General features: G+C 61.9%; 1 protein-coding gene across 6 annotated transcripts; it reads left to right on the forward strand.

Moving 5' to 3' along the window:
- Window positions 1–1,808: 1,808 nt before the first annotated feature.
- On the forward strand, window positions 1,809–12,316 carry TLE6 (TLE family member 6, subcortical maternal complex member). Of its 6 annotated transcripts, XM_023646384.2 has the most exons (17): window positions 1,809–1,904; window positions 2,455–2,538; window positions 3,038–3,093; window positions 3,433–3,478; window positions 4,448–4,489; window positions 8,175–8,237; window positions 8,324–8,636; window positions 8,741–8,763; window positions 9,052–9,106; window positions 9,190–9,293; window positions 9,390–9,427; window positions 10,013–10,265; window positions 10,373–10,623; window positions 10,908–11,049; window positions 11,429–11,579; window positions 11,817–11,893; window positions 12,046–12,316. In XM_023646384.2, exons 2-17 carry the CDS (start codon window positions 2,491–2,493, stop codon window positions 12,148–12,150), a joined length of 1,767 nt encoding a protein of 588 aa, XP_023502152.2. In that variant the 5' UTR covers window positions 1,809–1,904; window positions 2,455–2,490; the 3' UTR covers window positions 12,151–12,316. The 6 variants fall into 6 exon arrangements, 5 of the variants coding, with proteins under 5 accessions (XP_023502152.2, XP_070128551.1, XP_070128553.1 ...); XR_002809430.2 differs by lacking the exon at window positions 11,429–11,579; XM_070272450.1 differs by having other exon boundaries at window positions 11,429–11,893.
- Window positions 12,317–13,205: the final 889 nt, after the last annotated feature.

The raw sequence follows: 13,205 nt of genomic DNA on the forward strand, positions 1-13,205 counted from the left end.
CAGGCGGGGGCTCCCGACCAGTGAGCACGGCACCGCTGCTATAAAACGCTTCCAATTTCTACATGGACCCAAAATTTTCCTTTTTTAAGAATCTCTGATCTGTGCTGTCCGGTGCAACTTTCTCCCGTGACAGGAATGTTCTGGATCTGCCCTGCCCAGGGCAGGCGGTCGTCCCCAGCCACGCGTGTGGCTGCTGAGCAACTGACACGTGGCCAGTGCGCCATCTGAGGAACTGAGTTTTTAATTTTATTTAATTTTAATTCGTTTTAATTTAAACAGCCACTGGTACCCGGTGGATACCCTAGGAGACGACACAGCCTTGGATAAGCTGCTGGGCCCAGATGGAAGGCAGAGGAGAGCCCAGCGGCCAGAGAGAGGCAATGAGCAGGCTGAACCATAAATTAAAAAACCCTTCAATTAAGGGCCGGGTGAGGGATCATGGGTGAAAACCTTTTTGGCAGCTCCTTCGTGGCAGCTCCCACTTTTTCTCCTCCTGGACCAGCCACAAAACCTGTTCCGTGTCTGTGTCATAACCTCCGGGATTACACACCCCAAGAACAGAACCCTTCATGTCATGCGTGCCTGTCCCCATGACAAATGCACAGAACAGGGGTAAACTGGAGAATTCTCAGCATTATACAAATTTTGAACATAGCAGAGTTTATAGCCACCGAGATTCCAAGATTAGCTCCAATCCAATCCACATTTGGAGAAAAAATAAGAAAGAGAGAAGGGGGGGGTGCATTTTTAAAAAGGACATCAAGGCCTGACTGAGGTGGCGACCTCTGAGCACATTGCTGAAGGTGAAGGAGCCAGCCGATGACTGTCAGGAGGGAGACTGTCCCAGGCAGTGGAGGAAACAGCCAGTGCAAAGGTCCTGGGGTGGGCAAAAACACAGCCTCTCATTCCAAAACTCTGGACTGACCCTTCACGTCTCGAGGAGGCATTTGAAACGGGCCAAAAACAGAACTCTTGAAACCCTCCACATTCTCGCCTCATCTGACATCATCCCAGGCCTAGGACACCCACGGGCGCCTTCCCACCGTGGCCTTGAACCCGGAAAAAACGGTACCAGCCTCAAGGCCTTTGCAATTCCTGCTTTCGGGTCTCAGAGCTTCCGTCCCTGAGCTTGGAGGGGTCAGTCGGGAAAATTCACTGAGGAAATGCGGAGCCCCGGTCTCAGCTCAGAGGAAGCATAAAAGGGAGCTGAATGTTCCGCAGAAAGGGGCCCTAAAGCTTCCTTTGCATTGCACGTTATTTGACATTGAGGGAAAAGTCACAGCTCACATCTAAGGACAGGAGTAAGATTCCGCCCCCCCACCAAATCCCAGCCCCCACCCCCAGCCACAAGCCACTCCGGGGCATGGCTACAAATGCCCAGGCTTCTCCCCAAACAACGCAGCAACACGCCGCCCGGCCCCTCCCCAAGCTGCACCCTCTGACCCCAAGCCCTTTGCCCTTCCGAAGATCCTCGCCCCGGCCAGGACCCCAAACCCGCCCGGGGCTCCGCACGCTGCCCTTCCCCCCGCAGCGGGAGCGCAAGGGTTAAGCGGCGGGCGCCTCGTGCGCTGATTGACAGCCCGACGGGCGGCCGGGGCGAGCCGGCCAATCAGCGACGGCGGCCGCAGCCCACGTGGGCGAGAGGCCTCGCGATTGGCGGGCGCCGCCCGCGGCCGCCCGCGGAGCCCGGGCCCACGTGCCGCTGCCGCGCGCTCATTGCTCGGCTTCGCGGGGCAGGTGGGGCGGGGCGGGGCCGGGGGCGGGGTGGGCGGGGCCCGACGGGTCAAATAGCCCCCCCTCCTCCGGGAGGGGGGTCGCGGGCAGGCGTTTCCTCGGGGCTTGAACTCGGCAGGCCCTCGCGGCCTCCTCGCTGCTCCTCCTCCGGGGCCTCCAGTCTTGGGGCGGTGGGTAGAGCCGGCGGGCCTCCTGGAGGAGCCCGGGGTCCCCGCGCTGGGGCGGAGGCTGGAGGGGCGTCGAGGCAGCGGAAGGGAAGTTAGGAAGGGGCTTCACGCTGCAGGAGTGATTGGGGTGGGGAGAGGTCTGTTTCCTCCTTAAGCCACCCTGCCAACTCTTACTCATCCTACAAAACCCCTTTCCAATGATGTCCTCCCGCGTTTTCGGAAATTGGCTCAAAACTTAAAGTTAAGCTGCGGTGTCCTTCTCTGGGGGCCCCCAGCCCTGACTGCTCCTGGCAGGGAGCGCATGCGTCCAGCCCCGTCTTCATCCCCCCCCCCCCCCCCCCCCGCCTCATAGGGTGAGGCCTCTGCGTCCCCACCGTTAATCGGGGCAGCTGGAGGCACTAGAGTGTTGGATGAATGAACATAGGAGGTGGGGAAGGCAGTGGGTGCGGGGGGCTCAGGGAGGGGATGGGGGGCCCAGGACTGGGTCCTGGAGGGGAGACCGGGGCTGGTGACCTGTCGCTGCCACAGGATCTCACATCTCTATTACTTTTAGAGTCTCTGGCTAAAATCTTTGAGACACGACCGGAAGATGACCTCCTGGGGCCGTCCCAGCCCCCAGGGGCCCCCTCAGAGGACGGTGAGGAACTCGGGGTGGCATTAGCCCCTGGGGGGAGGGGAGAGCCTGGGGGCTGTGCTCACATCTAGTTCTCCTGCTCCCGATGGAGGGGACAGGGACGCTGGCCAGGCCTTTAAGCTGTGGATACTAACCCATCGTCCCACCTGACAGGGGCCAAGGCTCTTAATTAAACCTCTTATCAGCCAGGTGATCAAACACGTAACTACATCAACTATTTGGTTAATAGTTTACAAGCAAAAGCCTCCCCCTCCCTCAGCCCTTCCTTCCCAGATCTGACCATTTCTAACAGTGGGGGCCGGAGGGGGGCCCACTCCTTCTGTGAAGGGCCGGAGAGTGGAAATTTGGGACTCGAGGCCAAGATGCAAGATGGCAAGCTCCTCCGTGGGTACTTAAGGAACCAGAGAGCAAGCAAGTGACCTTCGGGCGTTAGGAGGTCCCGTCCTGACGGCAGGGCTGTGGGAGGCTGTGGGGTTGGTGACCCGTCCCGCAACCCTTCTAGGCTCCGGGCCTCAACTCCCAGGACGTCCTGGACCAACTCAAGCAGCAGTTTCCCAGGTGAGGGCGATTCTCGGGGGGTGGGGGGGGCGGGTGGGTATAGGTCCCGCCTTGGCCCTAACTCCCCCCCAGGGAGAGAATCCGGTCTCTCGGGGGCCCAGAAGCCTCTGCCCCCAGTACAGCATCCATGTGGGGGTGGGGGGTGGGGGGGGGGCATTAAAAATCTTGCAGTAAAATCATATTCACGTTGACACCGCCTTAAATGTGGCTCCCGAAGGGACTGACTCCCTTGCCAGATGGACCCCCATTCCCACCCTGGGGGGCATGCACGAAGGCTCCTTCTGGGGAGGGGTCTGAGCTGCCTCTTCAGCGGGTCTGTCTCCCCTGCCCCCCCCCCAGGATCCCCCCTCACTTGACGACCCAGATGGAGCATGTTTACTACTTGGTGAGCCACTCGGGGCCCCCTCCGGAACATCCCAGAAAGGCAGTCCTGTTCGGCCCCCTCCCCTCCTTTTCCTTCCTTTGGCCGACTGAGCCACTGGAGGTTTTCTCCACGGATGCAAACCTTGCTGCGAAGACTAGAGCTCTCACACTTAAAGGGGGGCTCCTGGGGCTGGCAGTTGGTCCTGTAGGATCACGGCGTGGAGCCGGAGTCCCTGCCCTCCAGGAGTGTATGTTCTAGCGTGGGGTGGTCTTCTAGAACTTTCCGCCATGATGGGCCTGTCCCATATCAACAGAGTCCAATGCGACACCCGCTAGCCGCACGTGGCCCCTGAGTATTTGTAAGTGAACTGAATTTTTGACTTGATTTCATTTAAACAGCTGCCCGTGACTAGCGGCTGCCACGTTGGACGGGGCAGCGCTAAGGGGAGGAGAGAGCGGGAAGTGGAGAAACAAGTCAGAAAGTGTAAGCGCTTAAAGAAACTAGAAGCCGAGGGGAAGGACGTGAGCGAAGATTCTGACCTACAGAGTCAGGAAGGGCTTCCTGGAGGAAGAGGCGTTCACAGGGAGATGGGGAAGATAAGCAGCTCCTGTCTCCCCTGGAGAGAACGGGGAAGGGTATGCCAGGCAGGAGGAACAGCCCGTGCAAAGGCCCTGGGGCAGGACTGCACCTGATGTGTTGGAGGAACAGCAAGGAGGCCCGTATGGCTGGAGCAGAGGGAGCGAGGGGGACAGAGGGAGGAGAGGAGGCCTTTGACCTTCACACTGAGAATGAAATCCAAGGCTCTCCCTAATTAGCTCCCACTCTGAGTGTACGAGGTAGTATCCCATTTGATGAGAGTAGGGACCAGAGACGTCGAGTGACTTGCCCGAGGTCACACAGCTGGGGAGAAGCACAGCCAGCCTTCAGATTCTGGACCCTGGCCCGCTTCCACCGAGCACCTCCCTGTGTGATCACTCTTGTTCCTTCTAGTTCCAGAAGATCCGCCAGGGCCTCCAGGAACATCACAAGCAGGTGAGTGACTGACCAGGAGCTCGGGGTGCGGCTGCCCCTCCTTGAGAGCGAGGAGGAGGGAAGGCAGGTCATGCGGGGCCTGGGGGGCAGCGAGTGGGACTCGGCTGCTCCCCCGAGGGCAGGGGGAGCCTGGAGGGCTGCGGGTGGAGGAGGGCGATCCCTGTCCTGGAACCCCACAGGAATGAGGGGACCCCACATCCTGGGAGCATCTCCTCTCCTGAGCTCTTCCTGCCCGGCCTCCCTCGGGGCCCCGCGTGGCCTGGACCAGGCCGGGCCGCTCAGCGCTCGGCGGGTCAGCTGCTGCGGCTGGGAAAGCCTGTTCTGTGCCAGGCACACCTGGGTTGTCATCTTCCGTGTGGCGGAGAGTCCACCAGGGCCAGGCCCACGCTCGAGCCAGGGGCGGGTCGGCACGGGGCGCCCTCCCCACGCGGCAGCCGCCTCCCACCCCTGCGTGACCTCCCGCCACCTGGCCCCTTTCTCCTGGGTGTTGGCAGGACTTTCTGCCTGTGCCAGATGTGACTGGCAGAAGGCCATGGCCATGTCTGCAACTCAGCAGGGCCTGGGGTGGGCAGCGCAGGGAACAGAGAGAGACAGATCCAGAGCTGGCGGGGGGGGGGGGGGGAGCAGGAAGCAACCAGAACACGGTTATTCATTCAACAGATATTTCTCCGTCACCTGCTTGCCAAGTGGTGCAGTGGGCACCGGGGGAAACAGCAAAAAAAGAACACAGACAAACCCCTGCCCTCGGGGCGGGAGGAGCTGGGTGAACAGCAGTGTCAGATGGTGAGGGCTGAGCGAGGGGGGGTGGATTAGAGCAGCCCAAGGCGCTGGGGGTGGATTGCCAATTCAGGGTGGTCAGGGAAGGCCGCTGCGAAGGTGACATTTGAGCAGACCCTCGGAAGGATGTCAGACGAGGAGTGTGGGTGTCTGTGATGAGGGTGGAGGAGGCAGAGGACACAGCCCGTGCAAAGGCCCTGGGGGCAGGCCCAGGTCTGGGGTGTTGGAGGAGCAGTGAGGAGAAGGCCCGTGTGGCTGGAGCAGAGGGAGCGAGGGGGAGAGTGGGCAGGGAGGGGACGGCGCAGGTTGTGGGGGGCCGCGGGGAGGACTTGGGCCTCTCCCCCTTGGGAGGTGGGAGCCTGGAGGGCTGCGGGCAGAGGAGGGCGGGCCCTGACTCAGGGGCTCTGGGCGCCCTCTGGCTGCTGCAGGGGGGATGGACAGCGTGGGGCGGCGGGGGGGGGGGGGGGGGGAGGGGCGGGGGCGTGCTGATGGGGGGGTGGGGGGCAGGACAGGACTGGAGGCCCAATTAGGATCATCCGGATGTGGGATGCTGGGCCTTAAGACCAGGTGGGTGGTGAGAAGTCATCAGATTGTGGCCTTCCTTGGGGAGGACCCTGACAGTACTTGCTGGGTGTCAAGATTGGGGGGCGAGGCCCCAAGGTGGGCCACTTCCGTTGCTGCTCATCCCAGGAGGTCACCCCCACCCCTATCGGGGATGATCCCTGGTAGCCTGGCTGGGGCCCCTCCCCTGCCCCTCCCCCACCCCCCACCCCCACCCCCACCCCCACCCCATAGGCGATGATCCCTGGCGTCCTGGCTGTCGCCCCTCCCCCGTTTTCCGCTCCCGTTTTCCGGCCTCCGGGCTGAGCATGGACAGTCCCAGCAGGCGGCCCCCTGCTCCCGCTGCCACCGCCGCCACACGCGCTCCCCGGGGAGGACCAGCCAGCGGGCGGGCGGGAGGCACTTTTCAGGCTGAGTGCATTAAAGTGCCAGTAAATTGCGCATTAACGAGCCAGGGCGAATTGGGGGAGGCTCCCCTGGGCTCCCTCCCCCCATCCTGCGCTGCTGGGAGGCCCAGCTGGAGGATCCATCACGCGGCCCCCGGGAGGCTCCCGCAGCCCCCCGCCCTCCCTCCACCATCCGTTCGCCTCCGGGCAGGGAGGCAGGTAAACAGCCTGGCCCGAGTTTCTGCTGGTTTGGGCAAATTGGCTTCCATTCTCGGGGCCTCCGTTTTCCAGTCTGCAAAATGGGAACCCTGGGAACCGGTGCCTGGGAACCAGGACCGAGGGCAGTGGGCGCTCACCCCACCTTCCTTCATCAGTCGGTTTCTTTGTGAATCGAAACGTCCTCCCCGGTTTTGGAAGCCACCCTGGGCCAGCTGTGTTGGGAAGCCGGGGTCCGTGCATTGAATGAAGAATAGGCATTTATGACCTGCTGACCGAGGGGACACGAGCCACCCACACGGGGTGGCGGGGAGCTCCCCCCAGCATCGACCTCCCGCTTAGGGGAAGTGAAAACCCCCCCGGGGTCGTTTTGACTCAAGGCAGCCACACAAAGGAAGCAGGGTCCCCAGATTTATGGCTTACAGATCCCAGGAGCACAGGGTGCCCTGAGGGGGAGCGCCAAACCGTCCCAGGAGATGGGGAGCAGGGTTCCTGCTGAGGTGGCTGGGGGGCTGCTTGCCATGCAGCATGGAGGGGAGGGTGCCTTAGGGAGGCCTGTGGGCGCTGCCCCCAGGGCCCTAGGGCAAGACCAAATCTGTGCCATCCTCCAAGTGGCACCAGCTGCATGAAGCTGGCAGCTGCCACACAAGGCAGACCTAGAACGTTCCTCACGTCCCTCTATTTCGTCTGGCGCTGGACTAGGTATAGCCACACACACGCACCTTTCCATATAGTCGCTTATCGTGCGTGACGAGGTGGTGGCGCTCCCCACTGCGAATTCTCCAGAGTCCTGGCCACCAGCTTCCTGCCTCATTTCGTGGGGTCCTGGGTGGGAGGCTGGCCTGTTCTGGGGACCCACCACTCCTGGGTCTCGGTGCCGTCCAGGTTGGCAGCTGTCGAAATGTGGCCGGTGGGCGGGAGGAATTGCATTTTTAATTGTGCTGGACTTCATGTTTAAGTAGCCGTGTGTGGCTGGGAGCCGCTGTGGCGGGCGCGCGGTCTCGTGGACGGAGAGGTTAGAAGTCGAGCTGGTACGTGTGTCGAATAAGTGCTGTGCGGGAAAAGTCTCAGGGTGTGTGGCGGGAAGGCGCATATTCTAGAAGGACAGACAGGTATCCTGTGGGTGGGTAGAAAAAAGAAACTAGGATTGCTCACAGTCCTTTCTATGTCCCTAGAAACTGTTACATTTGGAATCAGCTCCATTTTAAATATAAAATACTATAAGTGACCCTCCCACTGGGTCCCCTGTTGGCCTGTTGCTACCCACGCCCCCCCCGCCAGAGGTAACCATCGGTTTTTTAGGATCTTTCCAACATTTAAGCCAATTCGGATGTCACCCCCACACACGGGGACGTATGGAAACACCATTTTGCCGCTTGAGGCCGTTTTAAGCACGGGGTGGCCTTCAGGCTTTCGCTTTCAAACATCCCAAGGAAAGCAGCTGGGCTGTGAAGCCAGGTCGGACTCTGTCTGCTGTATTATGACGGTGACTGGTCATTAGGGTTGGGTTTTATCACCTGCCACCAAGGCTGGCTTTATGCTGAGTGTAGGACAGAGGGCTCTGCGTTACCATGCATCGACACCAAAACCGGGTAAAGGCCTGTCTTACACACAAATCCGTGCCAGAAGGTTCAAGGTGGGGTGTGTCCCCATTTTGCACAAGGGGACAGGGGCTCACGAGAGGGATTCGTGCCCATGGCTGTCCGATTGTGGGGGCTCAGCTGGGGTGACGTTTCCCGCTCCAGGCAGAAAGCTTCCTGCGGATCATGGACACCTGCGGCCAGCCTCTGGGCTTCCAGGCGGGGGAGGTAGGATGCTGGGCCCTCGAGGAGGGAGGGGACAGGCTTGGGACAAAGGGCACGTCCTCGTGCCCCTTACGACCCCGTGCTTCCAGCTCCAGGACAGCCAGGTCTGCCCTGGTGAACAGGCCGAGCAGGACTCCTGGAGGCCGGCCAGCTTCGAGGCTTCCTGGCCCCCGGGGGGCAAGACTCCACGGCCCTCTAGTCTCCAGGGGCCACACTTCGAAGACGTCATGACCTCAAGGTCATCCGACTGGCTCCAGCAGCTGGACGGTGCCCCAGTCTGCCAGCTCGACGGGCAGCCGTCCTGGGACCCGGAGCCCCGGTTTTGGCAGGATGTTCTGACCGAGCAGCTCTGGCAGATGTTTGCCTGCGCCCACGATAGGGTGGACCAGCCGAGACACAGGAGTGAGTGCCCCCGAGGGGAGAGGGGTGGCCTCAGGCCACGTCGGGGGACAGCACGGGCTGAACTTGTCATCCTGCGTCTCCCTTTCCTCCTCCCGTTGTCATAGTGATGGAACAGGCACCAGGCCTGGTGAGTAGCTGGAATCCGGAGGAGTGGGCTCCTGGGCTGGTGGTGATGCTGGCTGGGCCCCTGGGTCGGGGCGTTTGGTTCGTGTGGGGTTGCTGCACTCTCTCCTTGGCACCCTTGCCCCTTGGATGCCCTCGGAGGACTCAGGACCGCGTTGCAGCCCCGTCTGGGCGGGAGGACGGACTCGGGCAGCTGGTGAGGGCACGCTGCCCAGGCCTCCCCGAGTTTTTCTAGTTCTAAGGCCCGGGCAGGTCCTCCGGGCTGACCAGCTCGCCCCTTTCCTGCGGGCAGGAAAGCGAGGCCCCAGGACCACGCTGCTTCTCAGGAGGCGAGCTGCACACTGGAGGTGATCTGGGTAATGCCAGTGGGAGGGGGCAGCCCGCCCCGGGGTCCCCTGCCTGCCACTTACCCGCTCTTGTCTCTGCCCAGTTCTCAGCCCGCCTGTGCCCTCCCCCGGCTCCCTTGAGGGTTCCCGAGAAGGTGGCACAGGGCTGGGCCCTGAAAGATGGGGGGTGCTCTCCCGTGTGGCCCAGGTGAGACCCGGACCTGAGCGGCACCCCTTATAAAGTCCAGGGGGACCAGGTGGAGGGGGCCGACGGGGCTCAGCCATGATCCTGGTCCACCCACAGGAGCCTGCTAGACGAGCCTATCGATTTTTGAAGCCCATGTGAGTACCTGCACGGCCCCTTCCTCTGTATCCTGTTGTCGCAGGTAGAGGGGACCAGAGGTGGAGGTGTGTCTTTCTCCTCCCCCTTCACCACGGTACTGTCTTCAGTGACCAGAGCTGGGGGGTCTGGGTGGAGATATGCGAGTGGAGTTACGTTCGTGCCAACATCACTGCCCCTCCCTATGTAGCCAGCCCTGGGTTCAAGAGCTTTGGGGAAGGAACTCCCATGCTGTGTCAGAGCTGGATGCAAACAGTCCCAACCTTGTGTTTTGAGGCTAGGGGAACCCTGATAGGGGCAAGAAGACTTTCCGGAAGAAGGGGCATAATGGTTAGGACCTTGATGGATGTGTAGGAGTTTTCTGGGATAGGGCAAAGCATTCCAGACAGAAGGCAGTGGTGCTGGGTTATGGGAGAGGGAGAATACTTGGAGGGGTGTGGGGAGGACCTGGGGTAAGTATACTGTAGTGGAGAAATGAGGCCTGAGAGAGAACCCCAGCATCTGAAAAAAGAACGGAGCCCCTCTGGGGCTTGATGGGTGCCCCCCGCTCCGGGAAGGCTGGTGACCCCGAGGCCTCCCCTCCCAAGATGCTGGGAACCCGAGGACTTCGAAGACACGTGGAAGAGGCCGGATGCCTCGCCCTGGCAATCCAAGAAGTTGGCCGTCCCGCACAGAATGGAGAAGATGCACACGCTGAACCATGGGGAGCCCGTGCTGGCCACGGCAGTCAGCAGCTTCACGCGGCACGCGTTCACCTGCGCCAGGGGTGGCGTCAAGGTGTGGAGTTTGACGGGTCAGGTGGTGGAGGACAGGTTTCCAGAGAGCCACCTGCGTGTACAGGTGAGGGTGGGGCTGGGGGCGGAGCTGGCCCCCTGAGGGGCGCGGCTGGCTCCTGGGGGCGGGGCTTGTGGGAGCAGGAAGCTCACCTGTGCCCCTGCCCATCGCAGACCCAGGGGGCCTACCTGCGCACCTGCCTGCTGTTCTCCAACAGCACGACCCTCCTGACCGGCGGCCACCACCTGGCTGGCGTGAGCGTGTGGGACCTGACGGCGCCGTCCCTGCACGTGCGGGACGAGCTGCCCTGCACAGGTCTCACCTGCCAGGCCCTGGCCGCCAACCCCGTGGACAGCCTGGCCTTCGCCGGCTTCACCGACGGCACCGTCAGGATCTGGGACCTGCGGGACCAGAGCGTGGTCAGGTGCAGCCCGGGGGTGGGCACGGCTGTCCCCAGAGCCCCTTCCGGCCTGGTCCCCTGGGCAGGGGTCCGTAGTCTGTAGACCAAAGTCCCTTCACCTGCTTAAACTCACGTTTAGGAGAGTCCAAGACTCGGGTTCACATCTTGGCTGGGCTGCTTCCTCGAAGCCCAGTCGTGGCACTTTTTGTCTGCCTCAGTTTCCCCATCTGTCAACCAGCTGTGGCTGGGCGGGTGGTGTTTCTAGTGCCCAAAGCTCAGAGTTTCAGCCCCGACCGCCTCCTGGCCAGGGACCTGCCGGGCCCCCCGAATGGAGCCAAGAGCATCGCCGTCAAAGACCAGAACGTCTGGACGGGGGGTCTGGACGCCTGCCTGCGGTGTTGGGACCTGCGGGCAGCCGGGGAGCCCCGGGAGTACCAATTCGAGTCTCAGGTGTGCAGGCTGGGATGGGGCCTGCTCAGCCAGGTAGCAGGTGCTCCTCAGACTAGAGAAGGAGGGGGATGTTGGCAGAAGAGCTGGGGGGTGGTACCCCAAGTTCAAGTGATGCTGGGAGGAAGACGAGGTCATTAGAAACCTCCCCTATTGTCCAACTACAGATGCTTTCGTACCTGTATCAGCTGCTAGGGGACCCGTGTAGTCTGTGATAACCCCTTAAGGTAGAGAGGACACGCCCATTTGACAGATGAACACACTGGGGCCCCGAGATGTGAAGTTGCCTGTCGGGCCCCCTGGGTGGGTCCCCGGGGCCTGCCTTCTGGGCCAGGCAGGGCCGTGACCAGCTTCCTCCCTACCGCCTACCCCCTACCCCCAGATAATGAGCCTGTCCCCCAGCCCCCGGCAGGACTGGCTGCTGCTGGGCATGGCCAATGGCCAGCAGTGGCTGCAGCCCACCTCTGGGGGCCAGAAGCACCTGGTGGGGTGTAAGGACAGCACCATCCTCGGTCTCAAGTTCTCCCCCTTTGGTGAGTGGCTAGGCTTGGGGGGGAGTCCCCAGCGGCCCCCAGCCTGCCACAGGGCCCTGCCGCACTTAGATCAACTCCACCCGACCGTTTCTGACCCCCCGACCCCCCACGTGCTGTGTGAGCAGGAGCCACTCTCAGCGATGCACGAGGGAGGTGGGGGGCTCCCTCCGTGTCTCAGATCCCCAGGGGTCTGGTCCTCAGCTACCAGCTTTCCTGGTGCCCTCTGTGTCCTTCCAGGCCAGTGGTGGGTGAGCGTTGGGATGGACGACCTGGTCAGCATTTACAGCATGCCCACAGGGACCATGGTGTTCCAGGTACCAGGGTGGGGCAGGCGTGCCCCCATGTTCGGGGCGCTCCGCCCGGGGGTCCCAATGCAGAGGCCCCAAAGGGACCACATTAGAACTGACAGGCAGAGTTTAGGGGCAAGGGTGGGCGAGCCCCCCTGCTCTACTCCTGACCTCCCCAGATACCCGAGACCTCCTCCATCATGTGCTGTGACGTGTCCCCCAACAACCGCCTCATCGTCACGGGGTCCAGGGACCACGCCTCCGTGTACCAGATCACGTACTGAGGGCCTCGCCCCGGCATCCCAACTCGGGGCCCTTTTTCCCTGTTCTTTTCCCCTAGTGAGGGGGTGGGTAGTGGTGGAGGGGGTGGTGGGTGGGCTGGCTTTCGTCCGCCTCGCACGACTTGGCCCGTGGTGTTTGTCACGCGTAATAAAGCAACTGGAAAAAGCAGAGCTGGTCTGGGTCTGCGTCCCGTCCCCCGGCCGTCCTGTCGAGGTTTGGAGGGACTTTGTCCAGCGCAGCTCTCTCAGATTTTGAGTCCACATTCTCTGCATCTGATCAAAGTCACCGACCCCCACTGTGGGGGGCAACTGGGTGCGGAGGACGCTCCTGCTCCGCTGAGCTCATCTCTCCTCGTCTCTCGGAGCGAGGTTTCCAGCCACGTCCTGCACAATTCCAGGATGATGTTCTCGGTCCTTCCCAAGACGACGGCCCCTCAGACCACGGCTTCTCATGCTCCCATCCAGGGGCAAATCTAACCCCCAGCAGATGTCTGGGGACGTCTGTGGCTGTCACACTGGGGGAGCTCCTGCATCGAGCGGATGGGGGCCAGGGATGCTGCTCAACGCCCCCCAGCACCTGGGACGGCCCCGAGGGAGTGACGTGGCCCCGATGTCAGCTGTGCCGGGCGGCAGAAATTACTTTACAGCCATAGCTCTTGGGGGCTGGCTGCTCGTCCACCCTCCCACCAGGGCCCCGAAACAACCCTTCGTTGGCCCTGTCCTTCAGGACAAGGAATGTCCAGACTGGCATCAACCGGTCTAGTTTCCTTAACCAGAGACTTATTCTGTCTCCATAATGTGCCTTCAGAAACGCCGCTGGGTCTGACTTGTGTTTCCAACAGGGACCCGGCCACTCCTTCCAGAAGGTTCCCAACAGCAGCCCTGCTTCCCCCACCCCAGCCCCTTCAAACCCACAGTGGTCCTCGTGGCAGCCCAGAGAAGCTTCCAGAACCCAGATCTGATTACGTTGCCACTCCCACTGGCCCCTCCCCACCCTGGCTCCCATTTCCTCGGTGGGCTCTCTCTGGTTAAGGTGGATCTGGAGACCTCGCTCCTGC

Source organism: Equus caballus, chromosome 7 (assembly GCF_041296265.1).
Source record: "Equus caballus isolate H_3958 breed thoroughbred chromosome 7, TB-T2T, whole genome shotgun sequence".
Taxonomy (NCBI): Eukaryota; Metazoa; Chordata; class Mammalia; order Perissodactyla; family Equidae; genus Equus; species Equus caballus.